Source organism: Furipterus horrens, unplaced genomic scaffold (genome assembly GCF_987537825.1).
Source record: "Furipterus horrens unplaced genomic scaffold, mFurHor1.1.pri manual_scaffold_13, whole genome shotgun sequence".
In the NCBI taxonomy this organism is placed as follows: domain Eukaryota; kingdom Metazoa; phylum Chordata; class Mammalia; order Chiroptera; family Furipteridae; genus Furipterus; species Furipterus horrens.
The window spans coordinates 52,044,900-52,068,056 of NW_028327183.1; the positions used below are offsets into that span (position 1 = coordinate 52,044,900).

The 23,157-nt window shown below is 41.5% G+C and overlaps 1 protein-coding gene and 1 non-coding gene across 2 annotated transcripts; one reads left to right on the plus strand and one right to left on the minus strand.

Annotated features, from left to right (window-relative positions):
- Positions 1–1,767: 1,767 nt before the first annotated feature.
- On the minus strand, positions 1,768–12,418 carry LOC149995270 (uncharacterized). The gene is made up of 5 exons (XM_090259164.1): positions 12,295–12,418; positions 9,860–10,047; positions 7,642–7,768; positions 7,273–7,368; positions 1,768–3,439 (listed from the first exon to the last, which is right to left on the minus strand). The coding sequence occupies exons 2-5, from the start codon at positions 9,872–9,874 to the stop codon at positions 2,085–2,087; spliced, it is 1,593 nt and encodes a 530-aa protein (XP_090115290.1). The 5' UTR covers positions 9,875–10,047; positions 12,295–12,418; the 3' UTR covers positions 1,768–2,084.
- A 2,276-nt stretch (positions 12,419–14,694) lies between these two features.
- On the plus strand, positions 14,695–14,796 carry LOC149995271 (U6 spliceosomal RNA). The gene has a single exon (XR_016508006.1). It is a non-coding gene; the product is annotated as a U6 spliceosomal RNA (small nuclear RNA).
- The last annotated feature ends 8,361 nt before the right edge of the window (positions 14,797–23,157 follow it).

Below are 23,157 nucleotides of genomic sequence, written 5' to 3' on the forward strand. Positions count from 1 at the left end.
CTTCCGTGCGTTTGCCCATTGCATGATGGGTTATTTACAAGCACACTGCTCACACCATGCTGAGTGTTCAGCAGTTTTTCACCAAAAACGGCATGACGCCCGTGTATCACCTCCCTGTCCACCCGATCTCGCCCCCCAGTGACTTTTCTGCTTCCCTGGATGAAGAGTTCGCAAAGGGAAATATTTTGCCAGTGTGGAAGAAGTGAAACAAAAAATGGCAGAAGCACTAAAAGGCCTCAAAATCAACAAGTTCAAAAACTTTTGAGCAGTGGAAAAAACGTCTTAATAGGTGTATTGTATCAAATGAAAACTAATTTGAAGGTGACTGAACTTTAAACATGGAAAAATAAAGACACAATTGTTAACAAATAAGTTCTAGGGTTGTTGTTTCTTTTGTCCCCCCTTGTATGTTTGGCAACATTTCCAGCAGCATAGATCTCATGTTCCTTTAAGATATTTAAGAGTTCTTTTCCGACGCTGATAATTTGATTTAAACATTTCAACAGCATTCCATGGTATCCATATATAACAATCACAGTGTAAGATTCTCTCCCTATAGAAGTAAATGTGTTTAGGTCATAGTTACTGTAGACAATTGCTTCTCTAGGAACATGCTTTTTCAAATTTAATGGCTAGTTAGGAATTTATTGTAGTGTGATTTCTTTTGAAATCTAATATTCTTGTGGTAGGCAGAGTAATGGCCTCACAAAGATGTGTATGTCCTAACCCCGCGAAACTGTAAATATGTTACATTCAGTTTTTAATATTTTAAAAGATTTTATTTTCTTAGAGGGAAAAGGAGGACTACGGGGAGAGAAACATCAATATGCACAAACACAGATGGGCAGCCTCTCAAACGCCCCCAACCAGGGACCTGGCTCACAACCCAGGCATGTGCCCCAACTGGGAATTGAACTAGTAACCTTCTGGTCTGCCAGATGACACCCAACTGAGCCACACCAGTCAGGACAACTATGTTACATTCAATAACAAAGGGGAATTAAAGTAGAAAATGAAGTCAAGTATTTTGGGACCATAATTGTTTCTTGAGTTTCATAGGTTCACAGAGAATTATGTCTCATTATGGGTTGTACTCAGAGCCCTCACTGATACTGATTTACCTGATGAAATTTGGCACTTGTGAGCTGGTAAAATTTAGATGAGATTCTAGACTTTGAGTTGGTGCTGTGGTGGATTAAGACATTTGGAGATGTTGGGAAAGGGTGGATGCATTTTGCATGTGTAATGGACACAAATCACGGGGGGCCAGAGGGTCTACATCCTAATCTACAGAACTGGTGACTACGTTAAGTTCCAAGGCAAAGGAAAATCAAAGTAGCAGGTGGAGGTAAGGTTGCTAATTAACTGGAAGAACAGATTCTTCCCTAGACCCTCCAAAAAGTAATGCAGCCCTACAAACACCTTGCTCTTAGCCTAGTGAGCTGCATTTCGGACTGCAGACTTCCAGAATTGTAAAATAAATCTGTATTGTTTTAAGCCAACAACTTTGTGGTAATTTGTTACAGCAGCCATAAGAAACTAATACAGTTGTACTTCTATTTTCATTCATAGATTTTCACTACATAATGCAATTCCTGTCCATTTAATAGAGAAGTCTTTCCCAGAGTCCCAAGGTATAAAATTGGGATACATGAGTTACTTTGGTGTTAGAATTTCCACCTTTTATTGCTTTCAGGATTTTTTTCCCTATGTGTTCTTCCACATCTTACTAAAAATGTTTTCCACATTCAGTTTCTCTAGAGTGGTCTTTCTATGCTTCTCTGACATGTGATGAGGTACAATTTATCACTGGAAACCATCACATTCTTTCCTAAGGTTTTGCACCTGTGAGAATTCATTGACACCAACGGTTATTATCACTTCCAGGCAAAGGCTTCCCCACAATCCTGCCATTTCTGCCCAGAATGATTTCACTTACACTGAGTAAGTCTAACTTCTCACAGAAGTGTTTTCCACAACTACTGTACCCACAGCATTCCTGTCCTATGTGACCTCTGACACAGAACATGCATAGGATTCTTGCTAAAGGCTTTCCCACATTTCTCATACCACAGGACCTTTTCCTACACAATATCTGTAACATACAAGACATAATTTATTACTGGAGGTGTGGCCACACTCACTGCATTTGCAAGGTTTATTCCCTGTGCAAATTCCTGATGACCTACTAAGGCTTGACTTCTTGGGAAAGGCTGTTTCACAATCACATTTCTATCCCCTAAAAGTTCACCAATGTTTAAGAAGGGCTGAGTTCCTGAAGAAGACATTTCCACAGGAACTGTGTTCATCGGGTTTTGCTCTTGTAAAAGTTCACTCATGTATAAAGAGCTACGACTCCCTGAAGAAGCTTTCTCCACTATCAGTGAATTTGTAGCTTTCTCTCTCGTATGAGTTTTCTTATGTTTAATGAGGACTGACATGTGGGCAAAGGCTTTGCCACATTCAGTGCATGCATATGGTCTCTCGCCACTGTGAGTTCGCTGATGCTGAATGAGCTTTGACTTGCTTCTGAAGGCTTTTTCACACTGACTGCATTCATAAGGTTTCTCTCCTGTATGAATTCTCTGATGCTTGGTCAGGTCTGACTTAAAAAAGAAGGTTCTTCCACATTCACTGCATTTATAAGGCTTCTCCCCTGTGTGAAGTCTCTGATGTGCGATGAGGTAGGCCTTCTGGGAAAAGGCTTTCCCACACACACTGCATCCATAGAGTTTCTCTCCAGTATGTGATCGCTGATGTCTATTGAGCAGGCACTTCCGGCTGAAGGCTTTCCCACATTCACTGCACACATAGGGTTTCTCTCCTGTGTGAGTTCTCTGGTGTACCATAAGCTGTGACTTTCTGGAAAAGGCTTTTCCACACTCGTGACATTCATGGGGTCTCTCTCCTGTGTGAGTTCTCTGATGTTCAGTGAGCTGAATCTTCCTCATGAATGTTTTCCCACATTCACTGCATCCATGGGGTTTCTCTCCTCTTTCTATTCTCTGATGTCTAATGAGCTGTGCCTTCCTGGAAAAGGCTTCCCCGCACTCACTGCATTTGTGTGGTTTCTCTCCTGGGTAAGTTTTTTGATGGTCACTGAGCTGTGAGTTAGTGCTACTGGGTTTAACGCATCTATGGTATTTAATTGCAGTGTGAGTTTTATCACGCTGGAGGTAAAGAGATGGTTTCCCATAACCAATAAATTCATCAGAATCCTTTCCTGCATATCTTCTATTCTGGTTAACAAAACCTAAGTGTGACTTCAAATTTTTACAGTGTGAGCCAAACTTATTGTGTCTTGCTGTTAAAGAAACAAGACTTTTGCATAAATCGAAATTATTTCCAAGTGCATAACTTTGCTGACATCTTTCCAAAGTTTTAATCTCGCTTTGGTTTTCTGGGTGCCACTGCGTATGATCACTCTCCCATATTTCTTCTAGGAAAAAGAACAATAAAAACATCCATGATAATTATGGGGGGGGGGGTGATACAGAATGCCATGTTTTGGGCTAGCTCTTATAAGATCCCAATCTAAGAGCAATGTACCTTATGGAAATGTATCCTACGCTCTGTGAAAGACAGTATTATAAGACAGCAAAAGGAAAAAGGACTACTGTATAAACAACGTACATAGTTTATACTAAATAAGTATTGCTTGGGCTTCTTTCCAAATAGGATCTTGAAAAGTGGGCAGAAAAGAAAGAAAACCACATTGCAACTGAAATAGAACAAAAAAAGATGAGAATGGATCCATTCATCTAACAAACATCAAATGGGCAGGCATTTGAGGATACATTAAAATATTATATTAGAATATTAGAATAGTCACTTTAGTGCAACTTTTAAAGTGACTAATATATTCTTTCTCCATGGAGCAGTCATTCCAGTAATGAGAGAAAGAGAATCAACAGGTCAGCAAAAAACAAACAAAAAACTAAGTTAAAGAATGTGAAAAATGATAGGAAGGAGGGGGCAGAGTAGTGGTAGGTCAAAGTTACATATAGTAGTCACCTACAAGAAAAGTTAAACAGACATCATAGGATAAGAATGAGCAATATTATGCAAATACCTACATGAAGAACATTCCAAGAAGAGGGAATAATAGGCAGTGCAAAAACCATGAGGTAGAAAATCTTAGGCAGGACCAAGACACATAAAAGAGGCTGGTGTACCTACACTCTTGCAAGCTTGACTGAGGTAGCAATGGACAAGTTTGGAAAGGTGGGTACAACTGAGAACATACAGATCAAGTAGGAAGACTTGCGGCAGGAAGCCACTGAACATTTTTTAGCAGGAATACAATACACTCTGAACTGATATTTCCAAAAAGTGCACATTTATCCTATAACTCCAAGCTATGTTTTTCTATTGCTACAATCCAGCTGTCACACAAGACTCTAAAACTAGAAAGAAAAAAAAGATAAAACCTAATTTACACTTTCTAAGCCATTAATTAACATAAAATCCAAAGTAATCACACAGTCTCCTACAGACCAATATATAAGAATCTCACACATTGCCTTTCTCATTCCCATCTTCAGAGTCTTTGTATTACTGACACACATGGCCTTCCATCATCACTTCTTTGCAAAACCTTTCTGGCAGAAATTATTTTATCATGCTTCCCTAAAAAACCACTTTATTCTTTCTGTAACATTTTATCGAAGCTCAATTTTCTCTAATTTTGTAAAGGAGTCCTTATCTGTGCCTCATAATCAAATGCTAAGTTTTACATTTTATGCACCTTGTCAACCCATTCTGAATGGGACTTTAAAACTTGGAAGATATTTCTATCCATTACTACATCTGCATCTCTCTTGGATGACAAGAGCATGGTGCTTCCTTTTTTTTTTTTTTCTTTTTAAATTTTTACTTATTGATTTGAAAGAGAGAGAGGAATCAATTCGCATTCATTGCTTGTTTCTTCTGTGTGCCCTAACTAGAGATCGAACCTGCAACCTTGGCGTATCAGGACAGTGCTCTAACAAACTGAGTTACCAGATCAGGGGAGCATGGTGCTTCTTCACCTACAGGGATCGTGGCAGAATTTCCCGGCAAGTCTTTCAAACTTCATATGCTTAGATAACTCCCCATATCTAACGAATCAGAAGCCAAATCTCCAGAGACAAACCTAGTTTACACGCATCCCTTATTTAAAAACAAATTAAAGCAAAAAAGAAAACAAAACCTGCTTTCAAGAAAGGTGTGATGAATGGATGCAAGTAATGTTGTCTATACTAAGTGGGAGTAAGACACAGACCCTTTTCTCCATATGGAAAAAGAACCCTCATACCCACAGGTAAAATAATACCATGAAAGATGCTCATGACTAAGTGTGGTAGCAGACAGGAAGTCAGGAAAGAGGAAGTTCTAAGTGCACTTGGAAAGAAAGAGCTTAAGTGAAAGAAGCCAGTATCTGGATGTAAAAACGCAACATAATCAAGTGTGGAGATGCCAGTTCCTCAGGTTATTTCATATTCAATAAAATACATCACTGCCTCCTCCTGGAAATAAGCTCATCACTTATTTCTGTGACATCACCTTCTGACCCTCCTCCTACCAGAGCCTACATACTTTTTTCTTTTAATTGATTTTAGAGAGCCATTGGTTTGTTGTACCACTTATTTATGCATCATCGGTTGATTCTTGTATGCGCCCTGACTAGGGATCAAACCCACAAACTTGGTGCATCATGATGATGCTCTAACCAACTGAGCTACCAACCAGGGCCCCACATACTTCCCATTTTACTTACCTTCTCAAGCTTTAAAAACAGGGATAGGCAAAGGAGTTTACAGGTGTGAGTACATGAAACACAGAATTTATTCCTGTATTGTTATTACTGCATTCTCTGTATTAACAGCTGTAAACCTACTTTTGCCCACCCTTGTATATGTGGACCTCTTGTGTTTTCAACCATCATTCACCTTCATGTTTTCTCATCAAGTTCTGCTGCTTTAATGCCCACCCTCTACGGGATGCGGCCAGGACACCCGCAGGCACTAAGAGAAACCTGAAACCAGCAGGTGTATGTAGCAGTGAACAATGCAAGTCTAAATGATGGCTCCCCACCCTAAGATGGGAATTGAGACAATGGAAGTTTCCAAAGGCCTTTTCTTTTTTCTTTTTTTAAAGAGATTTTATTTATTTTGAGAGATGGGAAGAGAGATAGGAAGAGAGGGAGAGAAACATCAATAAACCTGGCCCGCGACCCAGGCATGTACCCTGACTGGGAATTGGAATCAAACTGGTGACCTTTCATTTCGCAGGCTGGTGCTCAATCCGCTGAGCCACACCAGCCAGGGTGCAAAGGCCTTTTCGACACAACAAAGAATAAAATGCACAAGGAAAAAAAGGATACACCAGGCTGAAAAATGTCCTCAGGTTCTGACAGTGAAGCTGACGGAAAAAGGAGTTCCCTGGATAATTATCCTAGGTGCAGGCAAAATGTAGAATTAGAGGGCAGATTAGAGTGTAGAGAGATGACAGCTCGGGAATATCTATTGGGGTACTGACAGCGTCACTCTTCGGTATAGAGAAATACACTCTATGATGATGCAGACGTTATCTGGGAGAAAGGAGGACCCTGGTTTCACAAACAGGAAGTGGGGCCTCCCAGGGCAGCTGCCTCGGGCGCCTGGCCAACAGCACCCGGGGGTTAGAGTGCAGATTCGACAGTAGCAGCAGCAGTCCATCTGAGACTCCGGAACAGAACAGAGGGCTTAGGCCTTGAGAATGAAGTAAACTTAACAGGAGAACCAAGCAGATTTTTAAAAAACAAACCAACAACCGGAGGCTGGGGCAGCAGTGGGTAAGCAGGTAGAGGTACCCTGAGAGATGAGGTGTGCGCGCTTTTCAGATGAACTAAGCTGAGGTGGGTTGTCAGGGATGGACACGGGCCCTCCCTGCAGGTAGAAAGCAGTGCTAAGTGCAAAGTGAGCTGTATGGGTAGCGAGAGGAATTTCATAGTAAGTAACGTGGAGAATAGGACATGAGCCTGCTGCAGAACTAAAACCAGCAGGCTGGGAAGAATGGAACCAAGTCAGAAACCAAGGTTCTAGGTGACAGAATGTAATCAGATCCAGAAAACTGAAAAAAGGGAGACATCATCCCAAAGACAGAACAAAGATACGGAAAGGTGGTAGGTTTCTGGGTCACCAACTGGGGTAAGAAAAGTTCTCTAAGCATTTCAAGTGTCAGCCTTCTACTGACTGACTGGAAATTCAGTGTCCTCTCTCCTCACTTCCTCGGTCAAGTTCACTCACTTACCTGGACAGGTTGGACCATGCGCTGCTCCCCCTGCTATCCATGGCGGTCCTCCTTGCTCCAGCCAGAAGAGGGAATCTGGGCTGGGAGCTTCATATCCTGTGAAAGGGAAATCGGTGAGCACTTGGCGCCCAGTATTTAAGCTTGAAGACTCTATGAAAACTGAAGAAAGCTGTATGTCGGGGACCACATCTGTTGTACTTTGGTAAAGACCTTTGACTTGGAGAGGCAGAGCGTAGACTCCAGGACCAAACAGGAGAGTAAAAGTCTGTCACCGACAATGCTTTAGTCCTCACCATAAAATATCTCCGGAACCCTACAGGTTTCACTGAATGAGAAGGAAAAGGCAACTGATGGTGATGCTGGCCTCACCTACTGACACCAGGTTGCTGTAGTTCTCCAACATCACATCCCGGTACAGCTCCTTCTGAGACGGAGCCAAGAGCCGCCACTCCTCCCACGTGAAGCCCACAACCACGTCCTCAAATGATAACAGCGCCTGTAAGAACAAATGTCAAGGCAATCAGGTGAAAGAGATGACGTGGAAAAGGGGGACAGGAACACAACCTGATCACCTTCCCCCAGATGTCCTGCGCACTGTGACCACTTAACATACCATAAGGCCATGTGTCCTCGTCCACTCAGGCTGCTGTTAACAAAAGCCCACAGACTGGGTAGCTTATGAAAACAGAAATTTATTTCTCACAGTTGTAGAATCTGTGAAGTCCAAGATCAAGGAGCCAGCATGGTTGTAATCTGGCAAGAGCCCACTTCCTGGTTCACAGTGGACACCGTCCTGCTGCGTCCTCACATAGTGGAAGGGAGCTCTGTGGGGTCTCTCTTACAAGAACACTGATCCCTTTCATGAAGGCTTCATCCTCATGACCTACGTCCTTTCCTAAGGCCCCACTTCCTAATACCATCATCTTTGGGGGTTAAGATTTCAACATAATGCATCTGGGGGGCACACAGATCACCACCCTATGCAATTCTACTAATTAGTTCTTCCTAGGCTAAAAGAGTACCAGAATAATATTTGCATACAGAAAACAATGTGCAATAAGAGTGTTCATTTGTTTACAACTGAAAAACTACCAATAATCTAAATATATCAAAAGCACACAGGGTCAGATTACAGCACCTCCCTGCTATAAAATAATATGCAAACATTAAAATCAAGGAGGTAGATGTAAACATACTGATACCAATAACCTTCAAGGTATTCTCTTAAATGAAAAATCAAAGCCCCAAATAGTATAATATCCCAGACATGTAAAAAATCTCTATACATTTTATATATATATATATATATACACAGTTATGCATATAAAAATATATATAAGTATAGATATATTCTACTACATGTCAATTATAGAAAGAAACTGATTGGAGACCCAAACTATTAACATTTGTCATCCCTTGGATTGGGAGTTGAGCAGGGAAAAGGTGAAAGGAAATGTTCCCTTTTGATGCAAATCCTTGTATTTGCTTGAATTTCTTGCATATAAATGTATCCACGTATAATTTGAGTAATTAAAAATACAAAACCCAACCCTGGCTGGTGTGGCTCAGTGGACTGAGCGCAGGCTGCAAATCAAAAGGTCACTGGTTCGATTCCCTGTCGGGGCACATGCCTGTGTTGCAGGCCAGGTCCCCAGTTGGGGTGTACAAGAGACAGGCAACCCACTGATGTTTCTCTTCCTCTCTTTCTCCCTCCCTTCCTCTCTCTCTCTAAAAAATATATATATATATATATCTTTAAAAATACAAAGACCAAAACAATTGGCTCTGACTTCATTATTGAACCTGGGGTAAAGAAGGTATAAAGGGAGCATTTTTGTCAATGTCTATAAACCAACCTGTCCTCAAAGAGAGAACTTTCAGCTGTCTCCTGCCAAATCAGTAACAAAAATCTGGTTGAGAGACATTTTCGTGAAAGACCACTCAGAGCAGCTCATTCATTCTATTAAATAATCCAAGCTTTATTTTTGGGTACAGATTCCCACAAGGCTCTATGGTCAATGCACATTGCTTGTGAAGAATTTTGTCCAATTAAGTTCTGCTTTGGCCTCAGCCCCTTAGCTTACTCTGAGGAAAATAATAAGAAAAGGCCAAAGCAGTCATTTTATGTCTTCTATTACATGACTAATATTGAGTACAGGGTCCACTACAAAATCTCTACAAAGACCTAGAATAAGAAATTTCTTACAATCTAAGAGCAATGAAATGTTTGCTTCCCCTGAAGAACTAGATTGCCTTCTCCTCAGACGCTGCAAATCATGTTACTTTTCATGTTTTTCTTGTTAGTATTGCTGCCAAGAAAAGTAGACACAAGTTCAAAGCTAAGGCAATCCACAGGGTCTTACACAGTTACTTACCTATGTTCCAACTTTAAGAACTTTATATGGACACTACGGCCTACACAGTTCACACTGCCTAATTTGTCCCGATTTTAAGAATATAACCAAGACTTATTTTTGGACAGATCCCGATTTTTATCAACATATACCGTATAGGTTCATCAAACATTAGAAGCTTCCATACATTCACAGGGAAACAAAGGATAAAAAGTAGGTAAAACAAACCTCACCTGGGCCTTGGTCATTTTCTCAAGTTCTGAAGAAAATACTAGAAGCTCTGCGGTCTGCTCCGTCCTGTGTCTCTGGGTCTGCCAGGAAGTTGTAGTCAGATAGCTCAGGTCAAAAAATGATCTCCCAAACCTGCAACCTCCTCCTTCTAGACTGAAAACCTCTTGTTCCTAGAGACCAGAACCTGTACCTGTGGATTCAAAAGCAAATACAGTTAAGAGAAGACATGCGCCTGGGTCCACAGCCCTCTTACTGCATGGACTCATTCTAACATAAGGCCCTGACAGTACATCAGCATCTTTGACACTCTGGACGCTTCTACATCATGGGGCCCATGCTCCTAAGGAAGATAGGGAATGGGCAAGAAGGATGCCCTTGTGTGTGTGCGTGAAGGAGGAATAAAGAAGATGTGAAAGAGAAGATGGGAAACAAAAACCAGCTCATGGTCTTGTCCACTGCCAAGTTCTCATATAGATCAATTTTAGGAAAGGTAATGCATAGAAGCAGTAGCGCTGGAAATGGACTTAAAACCACCTAGGAGTGCCCACATATGCCTAAGTTTTTTGGTTATTACACTGGGGTAATCATTCCATATTTAACTAGGCAAGAATTCCTCATTAATGGTGCTGTAAACTGCTTATTGCAATGTATTAACAAGCATAAAGATAAAAGAAAAAAATAGAAGAGGAACTATTGCAGAATAAGAGACCTAGGAGATGTAACAAACAAATGCAATGCACACACATTATTTGGATCATTATTCACTGTTAAAAGATAACTTTGAGATGATCAGGAAAAAAATGACTACACACTGGGTAATGGATGAAATAAAAGAACAGTTACTAATTCTGATACATTTGAAAGTGACCTGCTGGTTATAAATTTACCACTTAGAGATACATACTGGAATGTCTACAGGTTTAAGGACATGAAACCTTGGATTTACAATGAAGTTCTCCAAAAGAAAATCTAAAGGGGGGGAGGCACAGATGAACATAATTGTTCATGAGTTGATAACTGCTGAACCTAAGTGATAGACACATATTATTATACTATTGTCTCTATCCTCTGAATTTCCATGGAAAAGAAGTAAAAATAAGAACTTATCAGGGCCTGATGAGTTCTACTTCATCTTTATATACACATTGATTCCTATATTATGTCAAAGAGAGAGTTACTCTACTAATTGTATGAAGCCAGCGTTTCAATATACTAATCAACAGATTAGGAAAAGAGAGAACTATAGACATAAATGCTTATTCACTGACTTCATCTTTCCTTCTTTTCTCACATGCATATAAGGCTATAAATTCTGTCCACTGGCTGCTTTAGTTGAAGTCAAAAAGGTTTGACATGTAGGATCATTATTAAGTGCAGTTCAGCACATTTCCACTGTAATATTTTTTTGACTCATGATTATTCAGTCATGCATGCCGTATTTGCTGAATGGGAATTTTCTACTTACCATTTTTATATTGCTTTATTGCTTAATTTTACTATGGTTAGAGAAGACGGTCTGTATGATGTCAGTCCTTTGTAATTTGTTCAGACTTGCTTTAGGGCCCACCATTATAAATGTTCCATATGCATTTGAAAACATTTGTGGGGTATAGCATCTGATATTGGCCAAGTTTGTTAATTATAAGAACCTTTCAGGGGCTGGCACTATGGCAGGCTGGTGATCTGTTTTTGGAAATAATGTTTTATTGGAACACAACCACACCCATTTGTTTATGTATTCTGTGGCTACTTTCTGATTACAATGGCAGAATTCAGTAGGTGCAAACAGACCATCAAGCCAGCAGAGCCTAAAATATTTACTCTCTGCCCCTTTACAGAAGAAGTTTGCTGACCCTTGCGAAGCTATAGCCTTCAAGCCTTCTGTCTCCTTGTTCTGTTACTGGGAGGTATGTTAAGAATCTCTCATTATGACTGGACATTTGACATTTCTCCTTGTATGCAGCATACCCACCACTCACTCCCCCTTCACCACTGGGGGGGTGGGGGTGGGGGGCAGAGGGAAGCAGGGAGAAAGAGAGGGAAAAAAACATTGATGTGTGTGAGAGATACATTGATTGGTTGCCTCTCACACACCCCCTGCTGGGGACCTGGCCCACAACCCAGGCATGTGTCCTGACTGGAATTGAACCAGTGCCCTTTTGGTTTGCAGGCCAGTGCTCAATCCACTGAGCCACACCAGCCAGGGCAACCACTGGATTATTTTGAAGAAAATCCAATATACCTTTTCATTTCTAGATGCAAAAATATATTAAGTAAACTACTACTAAACAGAATCCAGTACCACATTAAAAGAAGAAATCATTATGGAAAAATATATAGATATTGAGAATCTAGCTACGTCCGGGTGGCTCAGTTATTTGGATCATCATCCCATATACCAGAAGGTTGTAGGTTCAATTCCCAACAGGGCACATACCTAGACTGCAGGTTTGATCCCAGGTCAGGGCACATACGGGAGCCAACCAATCGACGTTTCTCTCTCACATCAATCTCTCTCTCTCTGTCTCTCTATTCACACCCCTTCTCTTTATAAATTCAATAAAAAAATATATCTTTAGGTAAGGATTAAAATAATACATATGTATAATGCATATATATATATACACACAAGTATATGGAATCTAGCAACATAAAGAAATTTTAAAGAGAAAGAAATTAAAAATTAAAACTTTAATGTTAAAACGCCTTTGAGGGGTATCTAGTGTGTACAGTATAGTGATTACAGTTAATATCACTGTTACATACCTGGAAGTTGCTAAGAGAGTAGATCTTAAATGTTCTCACTACAAAGAAGAAATGGTAATCACATGACATGATGCAGGTGATAGTTAACACTCTGGTGGTAATGCTTCTGCAATATATAAGCGCAACAAATCAACACTACACCTAAAAACTTACAGAACAGGAAGCCTTTGAGAAAGAGGAACAAAAATTTGATAAATTGCGATTACCATTTATTCAAACTATACCTTCTGCCAGACACTATACTTTGTACAATTAGCTCATTTAATCTTCGTAACAACTCTATGAAGTAGAAATTATTATTTTTTTATGAGTTTTCCCCCCGCAAAAATGAAGAAGCCTGACTCAGACATTAACCTACCCAAGTCAGAAGCAGACCCAAGTTCTTCTTACATCGCAGTCCATATCATCCACTTGCCACCTGGCCAAAATGATTTGCAGAGGACAAAACATAAAGAAATCAGATTAGAAGCTATTAGTAATTACATGAGCAGAATGAGGTGAGGAAGTGTTTTTTGTTTTTTGCTTTTATAAATTACATAAAATTAGAAGAAACAAAAAGGGGGTAGGGCTATATGGAGAAAAAAGACACCATTTACAATTACAACAAACGTCAAAACCATTTAGGAATAAATATGTCCAAGACACACAAGGAAAACCACCACAGCTGGTCAGAAACAAATAACTCGGGTTAAAGGAAATCCATCGCACGCGCCTGGAAGTGTATCTAAATCTCCGTCAGCTCTACCAAAATTAAAGCACCCACCTGAAACAGAATTGCAGCAGTTTCAAAAAGAAAAGAAAACGTCTAAAGAGTTGGCAATATGGAAATGCTTATAATAAGACGTTAGATGAAACATGTACTGAGTATTATCAGTACCCACACACCTGATCCCAACACTAAAAAGTATATACACTAAACTTTAACAAGCTATTTTCTGGAGGGGTCTTTAGGAGGATGGGGGTGACATTACCTGGGTCGTAACAGAGCCCGAAAACAAATCTTCTAAGGACTACACAGTCAACAGGGCCGCGGGACGACCAGAAACGCCATCGCTAACGTTAAGCCCGCGATCAGCAATAAACACCGAATTCCCCAAACGCGACCTCCCACACTGACAAGCCAAGCGTTCGCCCCAACACGGAGCCGCCGCCGCGCGGACTCCCACCCGCTTCCCCACCACCAACCGCTGCCGCTTCAACAACAACAAGAAAACCCAGCGCCCGCAGCCCGACACCGACCTCCGTCCTGCAGCCGGACCCAAATCTCGAAGCCTTTTCTCTGAACACGTTGCCGCAGCGCCCGCGGCCCCGCCTCCGCAGCCGGCAGGACACGCAGACGCAGGCAGGATGGCGGCCGACGAGGGTCGGCGCGCGTCGGGGCGGGGTCTCGGCGTCGGGCCCGGGTCGCCTCTCTATGACGTAGATGTGACGCGCCCAACCGGACGCTATTCTCACCCGGAGCAACTGCGGTCGTACCTGCTGCTTCAGCGCAGGCGTGATTTCTTTTTGCTCGCTTTGCCCGGGCAGGCTCAGAACCGTGAGAAGCTGCTGGGAACGACCTGTGTCCCCCTCTTTCCCGGCCACTGGAGCCACGGAGCCCCGACTCTGCGACCTTGGCCGGGGGCGCTCCGCAAACTGAGCTGCTTAGAAGCTCAAGCCGGCCCGGAGAGGTGGTCTCGACGTTAAGTTCTTTGAGCCCAAGGCTAGAAGAGGGCTAAGTGGACGCGGTCATCTTGGAGTAAGTTCCACGGAAGGGGACCGGAGCGGAACTCGAACAGTTGGAAGGGAACCGGCTCTTGGCCCGAGGATTCTGGATGGCGGGCGCTTTGTGGAGAAAGCGGCGTCTGAGGCCAGTCAAGGCTTTAGAGACCCGCTGACCGTATAGCATTGATCAGAGAGCGAGTAAAACCGCAGGATTATAAAGCTGTCGATATGCTTGGGGTGGAGGAAGACGGAGAACACGGTCGTTCAGGGGCCGGCAAACGGCAGTGCCAGCGGAGAAGCCCGGCTCTCCCTCAGCCGGGGGCGGGGGCGGGGGCGGGGGCGGGAGTGAAGCAAAAGCCCCGAGAATGCGCCTTTCCTGCAGCGCTTGTACTGAAATTGAACTCATGCGGAGATTATCGTGGCCCCTGCGCAAGGGTGACGCAAGTTCCGTGAAGTGTTCCCTGTTTCTCTGAAAGGGATTGGGAAGTACAGGTGGTCAGTGATAAAAACAGTCACTGGGAGGTAAAATACAGGATAGGGAATATGATCAGTAATATTGTAATCACTGCATTGGCGCCAGAGCAGTAGTAGCCTGATGGGGGTGAACACTTTGCCAAGTATGTAAACGTGTAATCACTCTATTGTACACCTGGAGCTAATGTAATATTGTATGTCAACTTAGGGGAAAAATACTTATTTTTAAGATTTTATTTATTTTACTTTTTAGAGAGAGAGGAAGGGAGGGAGAAAGGGAGAGAAACAGCCATGTGCGAGAGATACATGGATCAGTTAGTTGCCTCTCACCCCCACACAGGGACCTGGCCCCCAACCCAGGCACGTGCCCTGACTGGGAATCGAACAGGTGACATTTTGTTTTGCAGACTGGCGCTCAACCCACTGAACCACACCAGCCAGGGCTGAAAAATCTTAAAAAATTTAAACCTGAGAAAAGAAAGGGGTTTTGTTCAATATTGTGTCACAGCTGATTAAACTGACGAGTCCCCAGTGCAAAACTTAATCCCCATAATTATACAACGAGGCTGAGAGTGCCTCCAAAATAAAGGGACTAATCACCCCATTCAGCCAGCAGATGTTTACTTCCTACTACGTGTCAAACATAGAAAAAAATACCCTTCTTTGTGGAGCTTTACATTCCACTGGAGCTATCCCATGAAGTTGTTGATTTGATGTCCGCATTCTAGCACGACTGTTAAGATTCTGCCTACAATGCCTGGGTGGCAGAGCACTGAACCGAAGATTGTTCTCAAGCCTTAAGTTCTAATGGAATTTTCTAAGTTTTAGATTTGCTAGGGACCCATTCATCACTCCTTTCTTCCTTCCAATTTCTCTTTTAGAATGGGACTGTCGAACCTACCCCTGTTGATCTTAGATAAATAGACAGCCAGGTATTTCTCCAGTTTTTTCAGGAGCAACAAAGAATTACAGTGCTCGACATGCAAGCAAGCTAGGGCAGAACCGTAGACAAGTCTGGGGGACAAAGGAGAGGAACGTGTTTGAAACAGCAAAGAGTGAGGGAGCAGTTAGAGGGCTGTTGAAAACAGTCTATGGGAGGACCTGGCAGTTGGAAGCCCCTTGGCTTTTCTTTGGCTGAGTGGTTGCCTGGAGAGATGTTCCTGCTGGAGATGTAAATTAGAAACATCTTTCTATTGGAGATGGAAAGTGTGTCTTCCTGTTTGGGGTCTTAACAATGGGTAACGGTGTGCGAACTCCCCCTATAGGCCGTCCCAACTCCAATTTTTTTTAAAGTTCCAATTATTAATTTCCACACCCCTGTCCCATCATTGTATTTCGGAAGCACATAACTTCTCTGGTTTCATGGGTTCACAGCTCAGGGTAAATTGTACCTCCAGTCTCACCCATATCTGATTTAGATGATATTTAGATGAGACTTTGAACTGCAGACTTTAGAGTTAATGCTGGAATGAGTTAAGACTTTGTGGCTGATAGGATGGAATTCATATATTTTAAATACAAGAAGGACATGAATGGGGGCAGGGGGCAAGGGTGAAACGTTAGGAACTGAATGTTTGCCTCCATTCAAATTCATACGTTGAAGCCCTAATACCCAGTGTGGCTATATTTGGAGTTGGGGCCCCTAAGGAAGTAATTAAGATTAAATGAGGTCATAAAAATGAGGCTTTGATCCAATAAGTTTAATGTCCTTATAAGAGACACCAGAGAACTCTCTCTTCCTCAGTGCAGACAAAGGAAAGGCCATGTGACAATATAGTGAGAAGGTGGCCATCTGCAAGCCAGGAAGAGGGTCCCCACCAGAAACCAAATCTGCTGGAACCTGGATCTTGGACTTCTAACCTCTAGAACTGTGAGAAAATAATTCTGTTATTTAAACTATTCATTCTGTAGTATTTGTTATGGTAGCCAGATATAGTGGTAAATTACATTGCCTAGAAAAGTAAACACATTTTAACCTACTTTGCATTCTTTGGATAAACCCAATGGAGTCATGAAGTATTTTTATATTGCATATGTGTTCAGTCGGAATCTGGGAAATATATGTGGGATCTTGTTAGAATATAAGTTTGGGTCAAGCAAATTTAATAATATGGACCTACTGTGAATTGATGCTGGCTCTAATGTGTGAACTCAGAGTGCCAGAAATTTTTTCATATTCTGCAAAGTATCCAAGGTATATGCAGTTAGGAATGATAATGTGGATTTATTATGTAAAATCAGCTTCTCCCATCCCTAAAAATGTATCCCAGGAGTACCCAGAAAATAATCTCTTCATTGAAGCTGATCTTGCTACAGAAGATGGAAGTATACTATTATAAGATTCTGTTATGCCCTGGCTGGTGTGACTCAGTGGACTGAGTGCCGGCCTGCGAACCAAAGGGTCATTGGTTCAATTCCCAGTCAGGGCACAGGTCAGGGATGCAGGCCAGATCCCCAGTTGGGAGTATGCAAGAGGCAACCACATTGATGTTTCTCTCCCTCTCTTTCTCCCTTCCTTCCTCTCTAAAAATAAATAAAATATTTTTAAAATTAAAAAGACCCTGTTCCCATACAGGAAGAGGTATATAACACTTGAACTTAGGCTGATAAGCTAATGATATATGCTGAAAACTCAAGGAACCACTTAAGTAACAAAGTTCCAGCTAATAAGTCAATAAAGGAGATAAATGATAATGAAACATACTCAGTTACTGCAAAGGAAGGTAGAAAAAGAAGAAAAGCCAAGCAAAGAACGGATTTGATAAATTGGATATTACATGTTACCAATTTAAACCTAACCATGTTAATTCTCACATTAAATAAATACTAACTAAATACAATAAAAAAGACACTGTCAATTTAAAAAAGCAAGGCCCAACTATATGGTACCTACCAGAAACCCACTTTAAATATGAAGTCACAAATAGTTTGAAAGTAAACCGTGTTAGAAAGAGACACAAAAGCCCTGGCTGGTGTGGCTCAGCGGATTGAGCACCAACCTGCAAACCAAAGGGTTGCCAGTTCAGTTCCTTGTCATGGCACATGCCTGGGTTGCAGGCCAGGTACCCAGCTGGGGGCACACGAGAGGCAACCACACATTGATGTTTCTCTCCCTCTCTATCTCTCCCTCCCTTCCTCTCTCTATAAATAAACAAACAAACACAGAAGATATAAAGAAAGTCCAAAGTCAAATCTGTAGAGCTGAAAACTATGATTCCTGAAATAAAACATACACTGGATGGGATTAATGGCAGATGAGTTATTACAGTATAAAAGACCAGTGCATTTGAAGATAGAAACTATCCAAAATGAAAAACGGGGAAAACAAAAAAAGATATGAACAGTATTTTAAAATATTTTTGTATGCAAAAGATCAGTAAACTTGATGACAAGGCAAAAGAAAGTATACAAACTCAAGTACAAAGAACAAAAGCTAATACAAGCTTGTAAGAGAAAAGCCTTGAATTCTTGGCCAATGGGTTAAGAGGTATCATTCTGAGGTGTGCCAAGTGGAAACATCTCCAACTTCCCTTTGTTCTCTGATCAAGATAGTGAATGAAAAACAATACTTTGGGAGCATTTATAAGATAAGAAAAAGGAAAATATATTGCATATCTTGCCCTGGTTTGTGTGGCTCAGTGGACTGAGTGCCAGACTGAGAACTGAAAGGTCGCCAGTTCGATCCCCAGTCAGGGCACATGCTTGGGTTGCAGGCCAGGTTCCCAGTTGGTGTGGGAGAGACAACCATTCAATGTATCTCTCACACATCAATGTTTCTCTCCCTCTCTTTTTTCCCTCCCTTCCCCCCTCTAAAAATAAAATCTTAAAATATATATATGTATTGCATATCTTATAAACCCATAAACAATGTTAACATAGTCACCACTTTTTTCATTAATGAAAATAGTTTTATAACTGTTTACACAGTTATAATGTCCTTTGTTGCTCAATCTAGCAGTCTTAGGTCAGTTTTTTTGTTGATTTTATATTTTCCTCAACATTGGTCTCACTTGCCTGCTTTTATGCATGCCTGGTAATCTAAACATCTAGTGTATAGAAGTTAACAGAAGTTGCCTGCCCTTGCAGAGTTTACAGTCTAACTTTTGCAGTCTATAACATGACCTTATACTTGAGCGATCCAGGAAGTTGTTTGTTCTCATACGATTTGTACTGAGATTGATACAGTGAGTAAATATTCATACATGGCCCAAGATCTTTATATATCCCATATCAAAATCTTTAAGAAAACAATTGACCCTGGCTGGGTAGCTCAACTGGTTAGATCATCATCCCACTATGCCAAAGTTGCAGGGTCAGGGCACATACAGGAATCAACCAATGAATGCATAAGTAAGTGGAACAACAAATGGATGTTTCTCTCTCCAAAGGCAATAAATTTTTAAAAATGAGTTTTTCTGTACAAGTGATTCTAATAGTTTTTACATCATGCATTGATTTTTTTTAAATTAGCATTTACAATGCCATTAGGATACCTCACCTACTGACAGGCCTCCACCTCTATCTCCTCCTTAAGAGACCTTGCTATAAACCTTACACTACATCAGTTTTATGCCAGCCCCTACTGACATCAGATTCTGAAAATATTTGCCAGGTTGGTCAAAGGCCTGCAGTATTCCAGTTTAGAACCAGATCCAGCCCACTTACCTAGATCTCCTTTGTCTACTCCTGATCCAGTTCAGTCTCTCCAGCTCTGTGTCTGTCATATGAGTTTTCAAGCCAAGGTGAATTTCCCTGTGAAGATCTACTTTCCTCTTCCTCACAGGACACCAGAATTTGTAAGACTCTGGGTCCCTCTGACTTGAGAGGAAATGGGAATAGATGTGAGGAAGGAGGTCGGGGCAGTTCCATCAGCGAGGCAGAGTAGGGGTTAGGCAGGGAACTACCTCTGCAGGAAAGACTGCAGCTGGGTAGTTCGAACTTCATACTGGCAGGATTCTGAGAGGAGTAATTTCAATATGCAGGGAAGGGGGAGAGCTAGGTTAGAGTCAAGTAGACGCAACTAAAACTTTGTGCTATAATCACCTTATCTTTTTTTCTTTTTTCTTTTTTCTTTTTTTTTTTGTGGTTTCAAAAAAAAACTACCAAGAGCTCTGTTGGAACATATTTTGTTATTTATATGTTTAAATAAATAATTGTGCTTGGGCTTCCAGTTCATTTTGCAACCCTGATTTCCCTACCATTGAAGTCTAGAAAATTCTTAAAACCATATTTACAGTGACATTATGTTTGATCTTATTTATAAATTGATGTTAAACTCATCTACGGACATTGTTACATTTACAAAAATTTTTAATTGATTTTAGAGAGGAAGAGATTGAGAGAAACACTGATTTGTTGTTCCACTTATTTATTGGTTGATTCTTGAGTGTGCCCTGACTGGGGATCGAACCTGCAACCTTGGCATATTAGGATGACTAACCAACTGAGCTATCCAGCCAGGGCCTATGAATTTAACAGTTTACTTTCTGAAGAACTTTAGTTGTCTGATATATTTAAATAAAGCCAAAGAAATGCAATAGCTAATCATACTTGTATATTGGGTGGATATTGGAAATAATTTTTTTTTAAAGAATCCACAAATTGAGAAGTGACTGTGTGATAATCTTAACTGGTGATGTGGAGTAGAGACTCTCTCCTTTAAATTATGGAGTCATTAACATAGTAAATGTTAGGAAAATGGTTCGACGTATCCTGTCCAAAAAGTTTCATCACGTGCGTTATGTGATGTACAGTGAACTTGACTATAGTACACAAAGCTCTCAAACATTCCTCATTTTTACAGGCCTTATTTGATTCACAAGAACTGTAATATTTTGTTAAAAGTTTTCCACATTTACCCTGTTCATAGTGTTTATTTGTATATTTCTTCTGCCAAGATTTGAGGCAGAATGTACCACTGAAAACCCTGCCACATTCCCTGCCCTCCAACACAGTCTCTCCAGTCCATACTGACACCTGTTGAGGGCAAGGACATTTGCCCACTAGGAGCTCACTGATGACCTATGCTGACCAATGATGATAGACAGGGTCTGTCTTCCTAAACACAGCTCTCCTGGCTGCTGCATTCATAGGCTTTCTGTTGACACACCACCATAGAGTTAGCCAGATATTATTGCTCAAGGCTTTCCAAATTGAATGTACCAGTTTTTTCCTGTGTTTTTTTGTGACGTTAAATAAGATGTAATTGATCATAACCACATTCACTTTATTCATAAGGTTTCTCTCCTGTACGAACTCTCTGCTGAGGGTGCATATCCAGCAACTGGCTGCCCCACAGTGGCTGCATTCCTGTCTACCAGGAGCTCACCAATATTTAATGATGTCTGAGGCATCCGCAGTCACACAATAGCAGGGTTTTCCCCCTGCAGGGCTCACTAGCATCTAATAAGCTGTGACCATTTGTGGGAGGATATCCCACCTTCACTGAATCTACATGTTTCTCTCTTGCGTGTGTCCTCTTGTTTCACTAGGCATGACACATGGGAAAATGCTTTCCCACATGCATCACATCCATAAGGTCTCCCTGTGTGAGTTCTTTGATGGACACTGAGCACTGTCTTTCCAGTGAAGGCGTGTATAGGGTTTCTCTCCTGTGTGGATTCTCTGCTGTTTAATGAGTCCTGATAGCTGCCAACAGGATTTTCCACATTCGGTACCCAGAAAGGGAATCTTTCCTGTATGAAATCACTACGAGCCTTCCCACACTCAGTGCAGTCACAGGGCTACTCTCCAGTGTGAGCCGAAATGCCAAGAGCACCTGAATTCACTCAGTGATGACAAGGACGCACACAGAGACCATCACGAAATAAATCATCACCAGATACAGCTTCAGTATACCAGTTCTGAAGACCCACTGCCAGTGTAAGGTTGTTACCTGTTATGATAGGATGGGGAGGTAAACCTGGAGGGTTCTGTACCATGTCATGAGAAGAAATCATGGGAAACTTTAAAATATTTATTATTTTTATTTAAGATTTTATTTATTTTTAGAGAGAGGAAGGGAGGGAGAAAGAGAGGGAGAGAAACACTAATGTGTGGTTGCCTCTCCCTCACCCCAATTGAGGACCTGGCCCATAACCCAGGCATGTGCCCTGACTGGGAATCAAACCAGCAACGCTTTGGTTCATGGGCCAGCACTCAATTGAGCCACACCAGCCAGGGCAATAATTATTCTTCGTGATGTGGCCTTTGCATGTTTATCCTGCACGGCTGAGAGTAAGCAACAGGGGGGGGGGGGGGAGATAAGATTCTGCAGTCCATAATGGTCTTTCTCATTGTGATATTTTCCTCGCACCCTGAACAGATCAGGGCTAGTAAGGAAAGAGCTGATGGGGTCAGCAATACGATCGTTAGCTGCCAGTTTCACATCATAGCGAAACAGGAATGAATCACACATGACAAATTGCCAATGGGCTTGCCAGGCAAGAGGTAGTTTATCTAATCTTCACTCTCACAAAACAAAATGGATGCTTTAAGTATATTAAAGGTTAAAGTTTGAGTTTAAGATTTAACCTGGAGAGAGTAGGCCTTTCCAACTCTTGGTTGTTATCTAATGGGAGTTACTTTCCTGTAAATAGGGCCTGAGAGCGAATATAAGAGGCTGAAAGTAAGCGAAGATGAGGGAAGATGAGTCAGATACCTTCCACCTTTATAATGAAAAGATTCCTCCACTGGGACCTCTTTTGGTATTTTGAACATGTGAAGGAAAAGTTGGGAAGTACTTAGCTGACTGTCGGTACAGTGACTTTCTTGTTGGAAAGTGCTCCGGGGTGAGAGCTGGTGAGGCACAAGGTACGTGAGGACTCCCAAGTCACTAAAATGATTTTGCTGTTCACAGTTAAGAATCCTTGCCTTTAAAAACAAACAAACAAATCAAACCAAAACAGAAAAGGCCGTGTCATGGTCAACTTCCCGAGCTTTACACTCAGCACCATGGACAGCTCCTGGCCAGTCATTCCTGAACAAACCCTTCGGGAATGCAGACAGAAGAACAGTAATACTTGTTTTGCTAACCAATATGTCGTATTGTACTTGAGATACGAATATCTCCCCTCACAACCCCAAGATTCTCAAACTTTCTCCATGTGGAAGACGTTGATTCCTGAGTTTGAAATAGAAAGTCTGTTATTGTCCCCGGAATTAATGTCCGCCCTTCATTTTTTTACCCTGCCATACTGTATCATTTAAGGTGCAAATACCAGCTTGGCTACATTGCTTCTGGAAATACGGAGATGGATGATTTATACCTCTAAAGATTTTGGCTCTGGGACCAGTGAGTAAAAGATCTCTCAGTAAACTTACGCTTTGGTTCCCCTGAAACGAAGAGACTTCACAT